The sequence below is a fragment of the Cherax quadricarinatus genome, chromosome 1, assembly GCF_038502225.1.
Source record: "Cherax quadricarinatus isolate ZL_2023a chromosome 1, ASM3850222v1, whole genome shotgun sequence".
NCBI lineage: Eukaryota > Metazoa > Arthropoda > Malacostraca > Decapoda > Parastacidae > Cherax > Cherax quadricarinatus.
The window spans coordinates 5,902,606-5,921,149 of record NC_091292.1 but is presented as its reverse complement, the minus strand read 5'-3'; the positions used below and the strand labels follow the sequence as shown (position 1 = coordinate 5,921,149).

The 18,544-nt window shown below is 39.1% G+C and overlaps 2 protein-coding genes across 3 annotated transcripts in view; one reads left to right on the top strand and one right to left on the bottom strand.

The window, feature by feature from the left end:
- Positions 1–5,218, top strand: part of LOC128686824 (group 3 secretory phospholipase A2) — a 36,910-nt gene extending 31,692 nt beyond the window's left edge. For both annotated transcript variants that reach the window (XM_053773953.2, XM_053773960.2), the window contains exon 6: positions 2,049–5,218. In XM_053773953.2, coding sequence (XP_053629928.1) covers positions 2,049–2,247 — 199 coding nt within the window. In that variant the 3' untranslated portion in view covers positions 2,248–5,218. The remainder of the gene's footprint in view (positions 1–2,048) is intronic.
- The window catches only part of Bet5 (blocked early in transport 5), a 550,922-nt gene that overhangs the window by 101,450 nt on the left and 430,928 nt on the right, over positions 1–18,544 (bottom strand). The gene's annotated exons all lie outside the window — the stretch shown is intronic.

The following is an 18,544-nucleotide window of genomic DNA, read 5'->3' as shown; positions in this document are numbered from 1 at the left end:
AACTATGCTAACGGGTAGTTTCCAGTGTTGGCCAAGGCTTAAAAAAAAAAAAACCGACCTTGCGGTAATTTAAATACTAGAGTCGCCAAGACCATGATAAATTTGTGAATCGACGTTATTTTGTTAAAATGGCATTTCAATTATTTGTAATTTTTAACGTTAAAACAATATTATCAATATTTGATAAGCGTATATGGTCATCGAATGAATTATTATGCCTTCAGTAAAGTAAAGTAAGGTTATGAACGGTGTTAGCATTATTACATTCATGGGGAAGCGCCTGGGGTAATAAAAGGCATTATGCTTTAATTCAAAGAAGGGGAGCACAGGTCCAATTCCTTAGAACAAGTGCCTCTCGCCGGAATCAAGGAACTTCCCTTGAAGGAAAATGGTGTTAGAACCATCTTGTACAGAAGAGACAAAGTGTGAGGATGAGCCATCTCCATCCAACATCATAATCTCTTAGAGACTCTCTGTACGTGGCTTTTATGTTTTGTGTTTTCCGGTCTGTAGTTTCTTACCCAGGGTCGGCGAGGTGGTTTGTTTCCTGGGTCAAAGTTTTACCAGCGGGGCGACGCCGCCAAATTAGTGGCATTAGTGGACCTGCCGTCAGCTTAGCCTCGTCACCGCGAAGGGGGGAAAACTCCCCCCACCGCAGGGAATTTCACGATTTGATTAAAATGGTTAATACTGAGAGAGGGAGAAATATTTACCTCTTTTTGAGAGAACTACTAGCGCCCAGAAGGGAATGTGGATGTCAGGTGGAGATGGATGCTACCTCCATCAAACTCTGGAGATAAACTTTTTCGGTTCGCAGTAGTGTTCTGGACAAAACTCTTTAGGAGTGATATTTTCAGGGTGATTACTGTCTGGAGACTGAGTGGGAGAGGGAGGTGGACGGTTAGGGGAAGTGAGGGTTGTGGTGAGGGGGCGGGCGTTGTCTCCGATCACCGTCAACATCACCCGCTTCTTTTCTTTTATCTCCCTCCCTCTCCCTTCTGCCTCATCCTACCGCCGTATTATTCTTTGGTTGTTTCAATTTCCTGTGTGCGCGACCGGCACGAGGCGGTGGTGTCGTGATGGCCACTCATTAACGAGGATTTTGGCGGTGTTGCCCTAACTCCCACTAACTAACTTGCTGTAGAACACTGATAACACTCGCTATACTGCCTTTTGCCTCACAGATGGTGATTTTTAAGACAGCGAGAACCTAAAAGATTCTTAAGTTTGTTGCAGTATCTGTATAAAAATTGATTACAGTTATCGGCATGTCTTGCATTATGTTGAGGCGATTGTTTTCATATTTTTATACTATTATAATTTCCATCATGTTAGTACAGATAATTATCTGATAAGCTGGGTATGATAGAAGTCTGGCCTAGTGGTGCTAAAGTTGTGATAACTAGTTTTAGCTTGTCTTTGTTATATCTTATTTTTATGTATTCAATGAGGGTTTAACATATTCACAAGTTTAGGTACCTGAGTATCATTGATGGTTACATCCTAGATGGTTTACTACTGTAATGACTTTCACAAATGAAATTAGTATTTCTTTTCCATCAAAATTACTTCAATATTTTTATATTTATGGGTCACCACCATAGTCAGATATTTGTCGGAATTAAATCAATTTATCAATCGTGTATATACATATTTATGTAATTATTTGTACAATTACTCCGTAGTGTTATTCTATCACACAGTATAATAATTGATGTAAAGTTTTGCACCTGTGAGCACTATACTTCATGATGGGTTGTCAGTTTCGTTTTCCCCTCCATTCACACTTATATTACTCAGGATTACTTCGTTAGTTTTTTCGTTATAAAAAAATATTATTGGTATAAGGATTTGGCACTGTAATTTTGTAAACTGGCTTAAGCACATTTCGATATATTGTATTAATATTTATAGGTTCTTGTGGTATTAAGAATATTACGTGGAATAGTTTGTTCCCCACATTGAATGTTAGCACACTAGTTTTGGGTCACCTAGTTAATAGGCTAGACTGTATGCCCTCTCCTTATTTAATTTATTTTCTTCGGCAGATTTAAAGCATGTCTGAAGATGGCTGGCACTGGTGCCGCAGACATGGTGGGCAACGTGTTCTTCAACGTGGTGAAAACTCGTTGCTTCAGGTTCGAGAAACAGAAGGTGTGCCGGAAGTGGTCGTGGTGGGGACGCTGCGAGAAGTACAGCATGAAGAATGTGGCCGTTTTGAGGGAAAACGTGCCCTACACCTCCTGAATATTCGGCCATCAAAGTTACCTCAACGACTACCACGTTCCTGAAACAGTCTCTGCGCCAGGAGCAGGTTCTATGCATGACCTACACTTGCTTGCATGAACCAACGGTGCCACACGAATTTCTTTCATAACCATGAGCATCACATGGTTTCCAGAGGCTACAGTTTCCTGCAAGCCTTTCAGGCCAGGAAGGCTACAGGTTGTGCAATTCTATAACAGACTACAGGCTGTGCAGCTCTACAGACGAAGATTCCTTTAGAAATTATCGCTCATATACCTATGAGCTGGGCTTTTTTTTTTTAACCCATAGTCAGCGCCGTTCTCCAGAAAAAGGCGTAAAACTCGCTAAGTTATTCTGAGGAAGCTTTCAACCAACCAGTATAGTTCTTAATGGAAAACATAAACTGGAACTTTTAAGAATAGCCTTCAGCTGTTTTTCCTATTAGAAGACTAATCTGAACACTTTTCTCGATAGAAGTAGACTACAGTTTCAGTTCTGACAGCAAAATATTTGAACCAGAGCATCCTTCTATAAGAACCGAACCGAACCAGATCTACCAAAGAAAGTCGATAGCGCCCTATCCTTTGCGGAAAGCCCTAGATTGATTAGACAGATGCTCAGCCGCATATGGATTATTTTTATCTGATAGCCACAGCCTCGTACTGTTCTTCCAGCAAGAACAATAATCGCCAATGTTCCCCCAGGGACCCGGCAAGGCTAGTTGCAGTCCTGTGGAAGGAAACGGTGACCAGGTTCTGCTACCAAAGATAGAACGTCCTCATCCTGGAGTGTGAGGCGTTCCCAACTCTTCCTTCTAATTACAGATTATTTTGAGGGAGTAAGTTCCTCGGATGTTTGTTATAACATTTGGCCATTTCTCAGGAAGGGATTGAAAACAATTGACTAACCTTCAGGTACCTATTTACTTCAAGGGAACAGAGGCAACGAGTGTAAGGAAACTTGCTCATACATCCATCCCGGGCAAGTTGAGAAGTTAAGGCAAGCTTTCCTACTCCCGTTGCTTATGTTAACCTAGCCGTTAATGGGTACTTGGGTGTTATTCGATCTTTATGGGCCGCTTCCAAGTAATGGTCAACAACTGCTATAACAACAAACATCTGATAAACTCATACTATCTTAAAATGACTTAACACTCAATATACGTTAGAAATAATGAAGCTGTATACTCGTAAGCAGCGAATACTGCCGTAAGGCAACACTGACATAGGGACTCGCCTCAAGACATGAAAAATGTCAAGAGGTAAGGTATTAAAGACCCGTTGTTGCTTTGGCTCTCCATCCCAGTTGTGAACTCAGTACTTGAAATTATCCTAAGGCAACATGCTTAGGACAAGAAATAATTAGTAACCCTATCACACAGTCTTATAATATCGAATTGGTGATTTCGATAAATAAGTAGTAAACAGTAATAAACTGTTTCACAAACAGCTTCAGTTTGCACCACTTAAGGCTAAAATGTAAGAATTTAGCATATATCATATTTTGAAGGGATAGGATAAATTATTCCTGTAATTTACTTGCAAAATTTAGGTTCATTAGGGTTTTTATTCCTCCCAAAAAGTATTGTATTGACTAAAAAAATTATATTAGATACTACCTTAAAAAAAGTTAAAATGGTGCTATTGGGGAAAAGCAAATTTTGTAACATTAATAGTACAGAATATCGACAAGGTAAAAAGACATAGTATGTCCAACACTTGGGTATTTTATGGAGACGCAGGTGTTGCACATGTGTTTATCGGAAAGCAAATTAATGTGTAAAGGAACACAGTATCAACAGTTGCTTAAATTCCTAAGATTCAAGTAAACACCTGTGAAGTTAATTATGAGTGCTTTTAGTAGTCACCGTCCCTTGAAAGGGCGCCTTGATGCCAGTAGAGGGCTCTTGTTCTAAACAAGTGGAACTACCCTCTTATTCATTAGATCAAATTTGATTATCTCCCATTCCCCAGGCGCTATATGACTCCTACAGCTTTTAGCGCTTCCCCACGAAAAAAAAAAATAATTGAGAACTAAATGAACAGATAATGTTTTTGCTATACCAAAGTGTAATGATGTTGTATTTATCAGTTTTGGTTTAAGACCACATTTTCGTTTTTACGCGTTTCGTATCATAGCAATAGTCATTTCATTTTACAAGACATTTACATGCCATAACATACCACTTAACACACCATACCATCACTCGATTCACTATCATTTATTTACCGTGAGCAGTCAGGTGCATTGTATGATCACATCATTCACCTTGATCACATTTCACCAGTGGAGTCTAAAAAGGCTCAAACATTTCGCAATGTAAAAGTAGGTCTAGTAATATTTGTTATATTGTACCGCAAAACATGGAGGCAGCATCTCTGATTACACTGTAGAAATGACCTAAGTTTATTGGTAGATGTCTACTGTCACTCAGATATAAAGTATAGCTGAAATTGTTCCATTTAAAATGTGTAAGCTATATTTCTAGCACATGGTTGTGCAGGTAACATTAAGGTATCATGTGTTTGTGTATATAGTCTGTTCTTGCAAAGTGGTTGTAAATACAAGAATAAAAGTAATATTTATTTTTGTTTAGTGTATTGGTGACATTAACGCTGTCTATTTTTTACCAATATGTGATGGTCTGTATCGATGTATTTATTTGTGAACCAGTGTCACGTAAGTTTATATAAGAGTATTTGTGTTAACAGAACTTGTACATTATGGAGTAGAAAACTAGTAAACCGTTTGTCCTGCTTATTGATATTTGTAATATTGTTTGTATTACTGTATTTTGATTTTTAACAAATATTTTAATGCAGAAATATCTTTATTACAATGTACATTATTAATACCCAATGTAACAGACATTCCTAAGAGTTTAAGTTCCTATGATGGAAATATTTAATAGATGGCATTTGCCTTGTACAGTATTATTAAATTTTAGAATAAAATGCTAGATTTTTCAAAACTGTTTTCTTACCCATTTATTATTATTATTAATAGAAAACTCTAAATTCGTAAGGGCCGTAGCCTCGTCTCAAATCTTTATCCTACGCTTCTGGTATCACTATGCACCTGGGTAGTGTTTGTAGGGAATGGAAATAATTACACATCACATTCAGAGCTGTATGGCCCTTGTGGGTTTAGCGCTTAGTTTTGATTGTAATAACACATCACATCGGTGGTGAAACACAACACACAAATATGTATGTTCAATGATAGTTGGGCTCTACCAAGTATACATGTTATTTCCAACACTACTCGGTACGCTTAATTTTACACTTGTGTACACAAGTACCTGGAGTTTACCTGGAGAGAGTTCCGGGGGTCAACGCCCCCGCGGCCCGGTCTGTGACCAGGCCAAGGAGAGTACTTTGATCTTAGGAATTTTGACTACCTTTCCCATACTCCGATCAAACCTGTCACTTCCCATTTTCCAGGCACTGCACATATGCTGTATTCTTTTCAAGATTGATGGACTGATAACATTAACTCAAGGCTGAGGGACTGATTACCTCCAAACTCCTGTTCTTCACCATTTTCCTCTGTATGGACTGATGAAGCCACTGTGTGGCGAAACGTTTCCTCATTAAAGATACCCAAATGTTACACATGTGTCTAATTTATCAACTAGTCCGTTCTCTGAAACATTCATCTACGTAAGTTGTAAATCCGTGAAATTATGTAGAATCTAGATTCTAGACAATGACACGCTGTATAGCCCATGTGGCTTAGCGCTTCTTTTTGATTATAATAATAATAATAATAGACAATGACACAGTAAGTGTTAACTACATACAAGGGTTCAAAGGTACAGTGGCAGGGTTAATTCCCGCTAGTTAACCGGCGAACATTAGAAGGTTGGCTCCAGGGCTAGAGCACATATCCTGCGATCTCAGTTGTTAACTACACATTCACTACACATCATGATGCTTCTGAACCCCCCAGTCAGCCGCCTCTTCGGATAAACTCATTAAGAGGCACGTATGTACCCTTGTCTTCTAATAAAATTTTTGTTTGTACATAATTACTATCGCATTTGCTTTGTCTGTTTCGTAAGGCGAAATCTAGGATCTTTCCTTAATTCATGGTATAACACAATTGTCCTCAAAGATTTGTTAAGTTATACCATGAATTAAGTAAAGATCCTGGATTTCACCTTACGAAACAAAGGAAATGCGATAGTAATTATGTACAAGGTAGATTATATGGGAAAATGAACATGTTATTAGAAGACGGGGGGCACTTACGTGCCCCTTAATGTATATTTCCCCCTAACTGGCTTCTGGCATTACTTCTCACTTTTCCTCTTGTCCTGTCGTCCATCTTATCCTTTTCGATTGTTTCATGTAATTCATCCATTTTCCTTACTAGTCTCATCTTTTCTTAGTTTTCATTATGGCGTTGTTCGTAATAATGTGTATCAGCCACGGATAATGTGTAATAGATTATTTAATTTCTTGGTGTGGGTTTAGCGTTTAATGATAATAATAATAATAATTTTTGGGTAAGATAACTAAACATACATTCTTTGTAAGCTAATGTACAAAGGTATGTAAACAAATGTTTGGTACAACTGTCAATGTTCGCATTGCTGGATATTTATCACCACAAGAGGTTACAACTCTATTAATGATAAACAGTATTATCTTGCATAGATAAATACTGAACTCAAGCTCTCAACGATGCAGGCCACTCAGTGTGTTAAAAATTACTAGAACACTTGTAAAAACAAGATGTAGACTGTATCAACTCGTAAATCAGGGTACGAAGTCAAGCATTAAAGCGGTAACTTTTTTGATTTATATCTAGTATACTGCAGTACATGACATGAAGTACAATTATCGGTATTGATTGTGGTGAAAACAAAGAAGAAATTACTACACATTAAAAGTTTATATCCAAACAAATGGCCTTTAAATTTTAAGGGAAGATGGTGAGTTGAGAAATAATGAATAATGCTTTGCTTCTAACTTCAGGCATAAACTAGTCACAGAAATTACATATGAAAATACGATGGAATTATACAATTTATAAACGTCAATTAATATTATATTATGAATATTAGTTATAGTCATATTACATTAGATATTGGAGGAGAATATGCCGGGTATCGTATACCAGTGATATTCTATTTAAGGATATTAAAATATCTCGGGAATAGGGGTAGAGGCTTTCACGAGAGAATTCGACCTACCCTGGTTGACCAGGCGATCAATAAAGTTTGGTCTCAAGTTGGCTTAGGGGTTAAAACTCTTGGAACCGATCACTGGTATGCATTTTTTCTCAATGTAAAACAAGTTATGAAATTATCATAAAAACAAATACATCTTTTCTATATTTTCTTCTTCATTTTCCTGACTAAATATCACGAAGTAAGTGTACCTTCATCACGTGTATTACAAGAACAAAGATAACGGCGGGTGGATAACATCTTCCAGAACTGAACGTAAACATCTGACACATTCACATCATAGTAAGAAGAGAAAAAGTATCAACATACCGTAGCCAAGATAAGCCATCAAACTTGAGATGACAACATTAAGACCTTGAGGCAGCCAGATGTGCAGGGAAATGGGGAGTGGGAGGGAGTAAGGCATCTCCTGACATCTGTCAGTGTATTATGCAGGCATACACCTACACACCCACATACACACATTGTACTTCTACCGTAGCAGTCAGTATTCTATGATTGTGTGGACTAAGAATGCACTTCATGAGTGTTATATATATATATATATTATATATATATATATATATATATATATATATATATATATAAGTAGTCGATTTTTCCACTGAGCGAGGAACTTCCGGTTTGGGCTTTCCACGGAGCGAGGAACTTCCGGTTTGGGCCTTCTACAGAGCGAGGACTTCCGGTTTAGACCTTCCACTGAGCGAGGTATCCGGTCTAGGACCAGCAGCTGGAGGGTCACCTTTTCACACCTAGGTGTTACTTCCGGTTTTGACCATGACCTCGCCCTCGAGACTACCTCACCCTTGACCCCCCAACCAATACCCCCACCCCCACGACCCCCGCCTTGCGACCCCACCATCGCGCCGCGCGCCCGCCCGCGCGCCCGCCCGCGCGCCCGCCCGCGCGCCCGCCCGCGCGCCCCGCCCCGCCCGCGCGCCCGCCCGCGCCCTTCGTGACCCCCGCCCGGGCCTTCTGCTGCGCCTTCTGCAGCGTCATCCGGATCGCCCCCGCGCCTCGAATTTTTTTCCGATTTTTTTCGAATTTTTTTTGAATTTCATTTTCTTGTGCTCTCCATCTCCTCGGATCAAGTTTTTAAGGTTACCCCTCTCACTTTCACCCCCATCCCAAAATTTCTCGATATTACCATGACTCCATCTCCTCGGATCAAGTTTTTAAGGTTCCCCCTCCGACTTTCACCCCATCCCAAAATTTCTCGATAATACAAGTTTTTGGATTCCCCCCTATGGGGTTCTCGAAATTCTCCATCTCCTCGGATCAAATTTTTAAGGTTCCCCCTCTCACTTTCACCCCCCACACCCCCATTTCCCCAAAATTTCTCGATAATACCAAGTTTTTGGATTCCCCCCTCTGGGTTTTTTTCGAAATTCTTATGATCTCCTCGGATCAAGTTTTTTGGATCCCCTTTATGGGGTTTTCGAAATTCTCCATCTCCTTGGATCAAGGTTTTTTTGGATTGTCCCTCCTTCCACCCCCACCCCCCCAATCCCAAAAATTTCTCAATATTACCAAGTTTTTGGATTCCCCCCTATGGGGGTTTCGAAAGTCTCGATCTCCTCGGATCAAGTTTTCTCGATATCAATATTACAAAGATTTCCCCCAACCATCCACTTCTACCCTCTATGTCCAAGTATTTCTCCTCTATCTCCTCGGATCAAGTTTTTTTGGATTCCCCCCCCCCCCACTTTCACCCCCACCCCAAATTTTCTCGATAATACAAGTTTTTTTTGGATTCCCCCCTATGGGGTTTTCGAAATTCCCCCTCCGACTTTCACCCCCATCCCAAAATTTCTCGAAATCAAAGTCTCCATCTCCTTGGATCAAGGGTTTTGAATTTCTCCAATTCCTTGGATCAAGGTTTTTTTGGGTACCCCTCCTTTCACCCCAAATTTTCTCGATAATACCATGACTCCATCTCCTTGGATCAAGGTTTTTTGGATTCCCCCCTCTGGGGGTAAGCATTCAAATGAACTCCTCCATGGGGGCATGGTGCTCTCTCTTACTACAGGTCTAAACAAGTCAAATGAACTAAGAAGGGTGTTTACTCGGCGGTCAGTGACGTCAGTATTCCTCTCATTAAGTTAAATGAACTAAAAAGGACCACACACATACAGGCTGAATCTTGCCGATCCTTTTAGTTCATTAAATTTAATAAGGGGATATAGTACGTACATCATAGGGAAAACATTTTCACTCTTAACCCAGGTTAATCCAAATAATTTCACATTTTTTTTCGTTAATACCCAAAACAATCCACAATTTCTTTACAACACAAGTCTAGACATTTTTCTCGTTTTAACTATTTCATCTCAGGTCACTTTGAACATCACCAAAAAAAAAACACTGAAATACTCCAAAACATCATTCGAACACCTCCAAATCACCTCTGAATACTCCCAGAACACCTACATAAGTACTCTTGCACATCATTTGAACACCTTCAAAACACCTTTGAACATTTCCAAACAACACTGAAACACTTCCAAAAAACACAATTTGAGTACTCCCAATTACACCACTGAATACTACTAAAACACCGCTGAATTCAATCAAAACACCCTTCAACACCTTCAAAACACCTTTGAACACTTTCAAAACACCCTTGATCACCTTCAAAAAACAACATTTGAACACCTTCAAAACACCTTTGAATAACCTCAAAACACCTTTGAACACCTTCAAAACACCCTTGAACACCTTCAAAACACCCTTCAACACCTTCAAAACACCTTTGAACACTTTCAAAACACCCTTGATCACCTTCAAAAAACAACATTTGAACACCTTCAAAACACCTTTGAATAACCTCAAAACACCTTTGAACACCTTCAAAACACCCTTGAACATTGATCACCTTCAAAAAACAACATTTGAACACCTTCAAAACACCTTTGAATAACCTCAAAACACCTTTGAACACCTTCAAAACACCCTTGAACACCTTCAAAACACCCTTGATCACCTTCAAAACAACATTTGAACACACTCAAAACACCTTTGAACACCTTTGAACACTTCCAAAACACCATTTGAGTACTCCCAAATACATCACTGAATACTAAAACACCACTGAATACACTCAAAACACCACCAAAATCACCCTAAACTAAGATCAACACCCACATCCCACAACACCCACAACCCACAACACCCACAATTTTTCTCGTTTTAACCCTTTTTAGCTCATTTAAGTTAATAAGGGGACACAGTACATCAGAAAAAGTCACAACACCCACAACCCACTTCACTCACACCACACAACACCCCACATCACCCACAACCCACAATTTTTTTCTCGTTTTAACCCTTTTAGCTCATTTAAGTTAATAAGGGGACACAGTACATCAGAAAAAGTCACAAAAACAACCCACTCATATCATCTTTTTCGGTATCTCTAATTTGACTACATTACCCACAACCCTCATCAATTACCAATTTATTCACATTTTTCCCCTTCTTTTTACTGAATCTTAAAAGTAATACACATTTCCTCCCTACAGTACTAAAATTCTAATAAAATCCTCTCCATACCCATCTCCCTGTATCCACATAAATTAATATTATACTCGCATCAACTACCCAACTATTACAACATGTTTCATCACCCTCCATTCTTTTCCAATATATCATAACTTTTCGTTTCTATAATTTCTTTTTAAAATATTCACACATTACCTTTATATTCAGTAAAATCTCCCCATATTTCTAATTAAAAACCCTCCCCATACACCTCGCCATCTCACCCGCATTTCTTCACATCCACTCACCCATCTCCCAACACACCTCTTCTGAACACACACAAAAAATCACATTTCACATCCACAAATGCATCTCAAATCCACTAAAATCACTGTAACCAAGATATTCACAAAACTCTATGACCACCTAACACACATACACACACACACACACACACACACACACACACACACACACACACACACACACACACACACCTAACCTAACCTATCCACCTAACCTAACTTAACCTAACCTTACCTAACTTATCCTAACCTAACCTATCCTAACCTAACCTTACCTAACTTATCCTAACCTAACCTAACCTAACCTAGCCTAACCTAACCTATCCTAACCTAACCTATCCTAACCTAGCCTAACCTAACCTAACTTAACCTAACCTAACCTAACCTAACCGAACCTACCCTAACCTAACCTTACCTAACCTTACCTAACCTAGCCTAACCTAACCGAACCTAACCTAACTTATCCTAACCTAACCTATCCTAACCTAACCTTACCTAACTTATCCTAACCTAACCTAACCTAACCTAGCCTAACCTAACCTATCCTAACCTAACCTATCCTAACCTAGCCTAACCTAACCTAACTTAACCTAACCTAACCTAACCGAACCTACCCTAACCTAACCTTACCTAACCTTACCTAACCTAGCCTAACCTAACCGAACCTAACCTAACTTATCCTAACCTAACCTATCCTAACCTAACCTTACCTAACTTATCCTAACCTAACCTAACCTAACCTAGCCTAACCTAACCTATCCTAACCTAACCTATCCTAACCTAGCCTAACCTAACCTAACTTAACCTAACCTAACCTAACCGAACCTACCCTAACCTAACCTTACCTAACATAACCTAACCTAGCCTAACCTAACTTAACCTAACCTAACCTAATCTAACCTACCCTAACCTAACTTCTCCTAACCTAACCTAACCTAACCTAGCAGAACCTATCCTAACCGTTCCTAACTTAACTAACCTAACCTAACCCAACCTAACCTTACCTATCCTAACCTAACCTAGCCTAACCTAACCTAACCTATCTTATCCTAATCTAACCTTGCCTAACCATTACCTAGCCTAACCTATCTTAACCTAACCCAACCTAACCTAGCCGAACCTAACCTAAAATATATTGGAACACTTCCAAAATACATTAGAGTACTCCAGAATTACTTTGAACGACTCCATTTTTGGATATTTCCAAATTAGTTTTGAAAAACTTTATCGTAAAATCGAACATTATTTTCTTGTTGGTAAACACACTCAATGGTAGAAATATTTACTCGATTTCCGAATAGAAGCACTGTCCTCGCTCTGAGAGACTCATTGTGGGTCACCCCTCCCTCCCAACACCACTGGATAATGCGGTTCACACCCAAGGTATATTTAAGATAATCATGAACACCTGCGTCAACTCAGGACAGACAGACGCCATGAAATGCGGGTAACATCCTAACCTAACCTAACCTAACCTAACCCAACCTAACTCCATCAAACAACTCTATCCTAACCTAACCTAACCTAACCTAACCATACCTAACCTAACCTAACTCCATCAAACACCTCGAATACTACCTAACTTAACCTAACCTAACCTTACCTAACCTACAGAACCTAACCTAACCTAACCTAACCTATCCTAACCTATCCTAACCTAACCTAACCTATCCTAACCTAACCTAACCTAACCTAACTTATCCTAAGCTAACCCAACCTAACTTATCCTAACCTAACCTAACCTAACTTATCCTAATCTAACCTAACCTAACCTAACATCCTAACCTAACCTAACTTATCCTAACCTAACCTAACCTAACCTAACACCTCTATCCTACCCTAACCTAACCTAACCTAACCTAACCTTGCCTAACATAACCTAACTCCATCAAACACCTCGAATACTACCTAACTTAACCTAACCTAACCTTACCTAACATAACCTAACTCCATCAAACACCTCGAATACTACCTAACTTAACCTAACCTAACCTACGTAACCTACCGAACCTAACCTAACCTAACCTAACCTATCCTAACCTGTCCTAACCCAACCTAACCTATCCTAACCTAACCTAACTTATCCTAACCTAACCTAACCTATCCTAACTTAACCTAACTTAACCTAACCTAACCTAATCTAACCCAACCTAACTTATCCTAACCTAACCTAACTTATCCTATCCTAACCCAACCTAACCTAAAATAACCTAACCTAACTTATCCTAACCTACTCACTTTGAACACCTTCAAAACACTCTCATACATCATTTGAGACCCCCCCCTTTTCTCAATATCTCTCATCCACAACCTTTATCATCTCACTACAGAACAACCCCAAGATTACTTCGAACACTCTCATAAAGCATTTGAGTACTCACATAAACACCTTTGAACATTTTTCCAAACAACACTGAAGCACTTCCAAAATATCATTTTGATTACTCCCAAATAAGATTTGACAGCTCTAATTTATCTACACTTACACATTTCATTAAATTACAACTCACCCCCCCCCCAAACTCCTCCCTCATTCTCCAGACTTTACAACATTAGCACAAAAAAAACTAACTCATACACTTATGACATGAGACATTACCATATCTAACACACTGACTAACTTTGAACCAACTCTGAACACCACTGATCTTCAAAAAAAATACTCTGCACATCATTTGAACACCTCCACCTTGGTTCAACCTGTTGTACCCTACATTATCTAAGAACACTATATCCGAGACGATTACCAGATTTTATGATCCCCATCACCAAGATCACAGAAAACACACATTTTTTTTATAATTATTCACACAAAAATCACGATCACCAATTCCATATCATGTTTACCGTCATCTATCAACACTAATCACCAAGATCACCAAAAATCTAAGATCATGCATCTCAAAACTACTATGATCACTGAAAACACTTATTTTTAAACATTCGCACAAAAATAAGACATACACAAAAATACCACAACACTTCCACCAACATCTATAACATAACATGAGCACTATAACATATCACTATCACAAAAAAAAAAAAAAAAAAATAATAATACACAAACACCCACATATTATACATTTCAATCACAAATTTAAGACATGAGACATACACACCAAATCTAAGACATTCACCTCCAACTAAGACATACACATCACCCCTAAAACTTCCTTCCTTATTCATTCCGTATATCTCCTAGAGCTGTTTTAACCCCGACGGATCCATCACGACGTAGGAGCCAGAGGAACCATCACTACTCCAACAACACCTACTACACTCTGGCTCCTACGTCGTGATGGATCCGTCGGGGTTAAAACAGCTCTAGGAGATATACGGAATGAATAAGGAAGGATGTTTTAGGGGTGATGTGTATGTCTTAGTTGGAGGTGAATGTCTTAGATTTGGTGTGTATGTCTCATGTCTTAAATTTGTGATTGAAATGTATAATATGTGGGTGTTTGTGTATTATTTTTTTTTTTTTTTTTTTTTTTTGTGATAGTGATATGTTATAGTGCTCATGTTATGTTATAGATGTTGGTGGAAGTGTTGTGGTATTTTTGTGTATGTCTTATTTTTGTGCGAATGTTTAAAAATAAGTGTTTTCAGTGATCATAGTAGTTTTGAGATGCATGATCTTAGATTTTTGGTGATCTTGGTGATTAGTGTTGATAGATGACGGTAAACATGATATGGAATTGGTGATCGTGATTTTTGTGTGAATAATTATAAAAAAAATGTGTGTTTTCTGTGATCTTGGTGATGGGGATCATAAAATCTGGTAATCGTCTCGGATATAGTGTTCTTAGATAATGTAGGGTACAACAGGTTGAACCAAGGTGGAGGTGTTCAAATGATGTGCAGAGTATTTTTTTTGAAGATCAGTGGTGTTCAGAGTTGGTTCAAAGTTAGTCAGTGTGTTAGATATGGTAATGTCTCATGTCATAAGTGTATGAGTTAGTTTTTTTTGTGCTAATGTTGTAAAGTCTGGAGAATGAGGGAGGAGTTTGGGGGGGGGGGATGAGTTGTAATTTAATGAAATGTGTAAGTGTAGATAAATTAGAGCTGTCAAATCTTATTTGGGAGTAATCAAAATGATATTTTGGAAGTGCTTCAGTGTTGTTTGGAAAAATGTTCAAAGGTGTTTATGTGAGTACTCAAATGCTTTATGAGAGTGTTCGAAGTAATCTTGGGGTTGTTCTGTAGTGAGATGATAAAGGTTGTGGATGAGAGATATTGAGAAAAGGGGGGGTCTCAAATGATGTATGAGAGTGTTTTGAAGGTGTTCAAAGTGAGTAGGTTAGGATAAGTTAGGTTAGGTTATTTTAGGTTAGGTTGGGTTAGGATAGGATAAGTTAGGTTAGGTTAGGATAAGTTAGGTTGGGTTAGATTAGGTTAGGTTAGGTTAAGTTAGGTTAAGTTAGGATAGGTTAGGTTAGGTTAGGATAAGTTAGGTTAGGTTAGGATAGGTTAGGTTGGGTTAGGACAGGTTAGGATAGGTTAGGTTAGGTTAGGTTAGGTTCGGTAGGTTACGTAGGTTAGGTTAGGTTAAGTTAGGTAGTATTCGAGGTGTTTGATGGAGTTAGGTTATGTTAGGTAAGGTTAGGTTAGGTTAAGTTAGGTAGTATTCGAGGTGTTTGATGGAGTTAGGTTATGTTAGGCAAGGTTAGGTTAGGTTAGGTTAGGTTAGGGTAGGATAGAGGTGTTAGGTTAGGTTAGGTTAGGTTAGGATAAGTTAGGTTAGGTTAGGATGTTAGGTTAGGTTAGGTTAGATTAGGATAAGTTAGGTTAGGTTAGGTTAGGATAAGTTAGTTGTTAGCTTAGACAAGTTAGGGTTAGGGTTAGGGTTAGGTTAGGACCAGGTTAGGTTAAATTGGGGTTAGGGATAGGTTAGGATGGACAGTTAAGAGGCCAGGTAGGCCTCCTGCAGGTTGGGGTGTAAAGCTGCCTTAGGTTAGGGGCAAATTGGGGTTAGTAGCTATCTTGGAGGTGTTTGATGGATTAGGTTAGTTAGTATATAGGTTAGGTTAGGTTAGGTTAGATTCAGAGTTGTTTGGATGAGTTAGTTAAGGGAGTTAGGTTAGGTTAGGTTAGATGTTACCCTGCATTTCATGGCGTCTGTCTGTCCTGAGTTGACGCAGGTGTTCATGATTATCTTAAATATACCTTTGGGTGAGAACGCATTATCCAGTGGTGTTGAGGGAGGGAGGGTGACCCACAATAGTCTCTCAGAGCGAGGATCAGTGCTTCTATTCGAAATCGAGTAAATATTTCTACCATTGACCATTGTGTGTTTACCAACAAGAAAACAATGTTCGATTTTACGATAAAGTTTTTTCCAAAACTAATTTGGAAATATCCAAAAATGGAGTCAATTCAAAGTAATTCTGAGTACTAATGTATTTTGGAAGTGTTCAATATATTTTTAGGTTAAGGGTTCTGGCTAGGTTGAAGGGTTAGGTTAAGATAGGGTTAGGCCAGGTAAATGGTTAGCAAGGTTAGATTAGATTAAGATAGGTTAGGGTTAGGTTAGCCAGGTTAGGTAGGGATAGGTAAGGTTAGGTTGGGTTAGGTTAGGTTGGAAGTTGGTTAGGAAACAAGGTTAGGATAGGCCTGATTAGGTTAGGAATTAGATAGGTTGTAGAACAGCTAGGCAGGTAGGCTGGAGGCCTTAGGTAGACCTGGAAGGGTTAGCCATTGGGGCTTAGGTTAGAAGTAGGTTAGGCAGGTTCTGCTGGAAGTGTACAGGTTGGCTCCAGAACCAGGTTAGGTGTTAGTGAAGACAGGTGTGTTAGGGATTCAGGTTAGCCAATTAAGTTCAAGGAATTAGTTAGGTGGGGTATAGTTAAGTTACAGGGAATAAGTTAGGTAGCCACTTAGGAATATTAGATTAGAATAAGTTAGGTTAGAAGCCAGGTTAGGAATAGGTTAGTGAAATTAAGTAGGTGAGCCAGGCTAGCCAGGTCTGGCTTAGGTTAGGTTGAGGCTAGGGGTTGGCTGCCAAGTAGGAGCTAGGGACCCAGGTTAGTTCAGACAGGTTAGGCTAGGCCAGGTTAGGCCAAGAGGTTGTACAGGTGGGGTTGCCAATTGGTTAGACAGGTTAGTTAGACAAGTAGGGGTTAGGTTCGAAGGAAGTTAGGCAGGGTTAGGCAAGGTTCAGAAGTTAAACCAGGTTAGGCTAGGTCTGGCTTAGGCTAGGTTAGCAAGGTTGGGAAGCCAGTTAGTTAGACCAGGTTAGATAGGTTAGGTTAGGATAGGTTAGGTTAGGCTAGGTTAGGTTAGGTTAGGCCTTAGGGGATAGGTAGGTAAGGTTAGGTTAGGATAGGTTAGAATAGGATAAGTTAGGTAAGGTTAGGTTAATTGGGTTAGGATAGGGGTAGGAGGTATGTGGTAATGTGTATGTGTGTAATGTGTGTGTGTGTGTGTGTGTGTGTGTATGTGTGTAATATTGATGGTCATAGAGTTTTGTGAATATCTTGAATTAGGGATTTTACTGGATTTGAGATGCATTTGTGGATGTAATGTGATTTTTGTGTGTGTTCAGAAGAGGCAATGACGATGGGTGGGAGGATGTGAGAAATACGCAGTGAGATATGAGGTGTAAGGGGGAGGGTTTTAATTAGAAATATGGGGAGATTTTACTGAATATAAAGGTAATGTGTGAATATTTTAAAAGAAATTATAGAAACGAAAGACCATGATATATTGAAAAGAATGGAGGGTGATGAAACATGTAACTAATACTGGGTAGTTGATGGAGTATAATATTAATTTATGTGGGATACAGGGAGATGGGTATGGAGAGGATTTTATTAGAATTTTAGTACTGTAGGAGGAAATGTGTTACTTTAAGATTCAGGTGTAAAGAAGGGAAAGTGAATAAATTGGTAATTGATGAGGGTTGTGGGCTAATGTAGTCCAAGTTAGAGATACCGGGAAAAAGATGATATGTGGGGTTGTTTTGTGACTTTTCTGATGTAATGTGTCCCCTATTAACTTAAATGAGCTAAAAGGGTTAAACGAGAAAAAAGTTGGGAAAAAGGCAATATTGTGACAAAATGTGTGTGAGTGAGTGGGAGTTGGGAGTGTTGGACGACTTTCTGATGTACTGTAGTCCCCCTATTAACTTAAATGAGCTAAAAAGGGTTAAAACTGAGAAAAAACAGTGGGGGTTGTAAGGGTTGTAGGGTGTTGTGGGATGTGGTGTTGATCTTAGTTTAGGTGATTTTGGTGGTGTTTGAGTGTATCTAATGGTGTTTATATTCAGTGATGTATTTGGGGGATACCTCAAATGGTGTTTTGAAGTGTTCAAAGG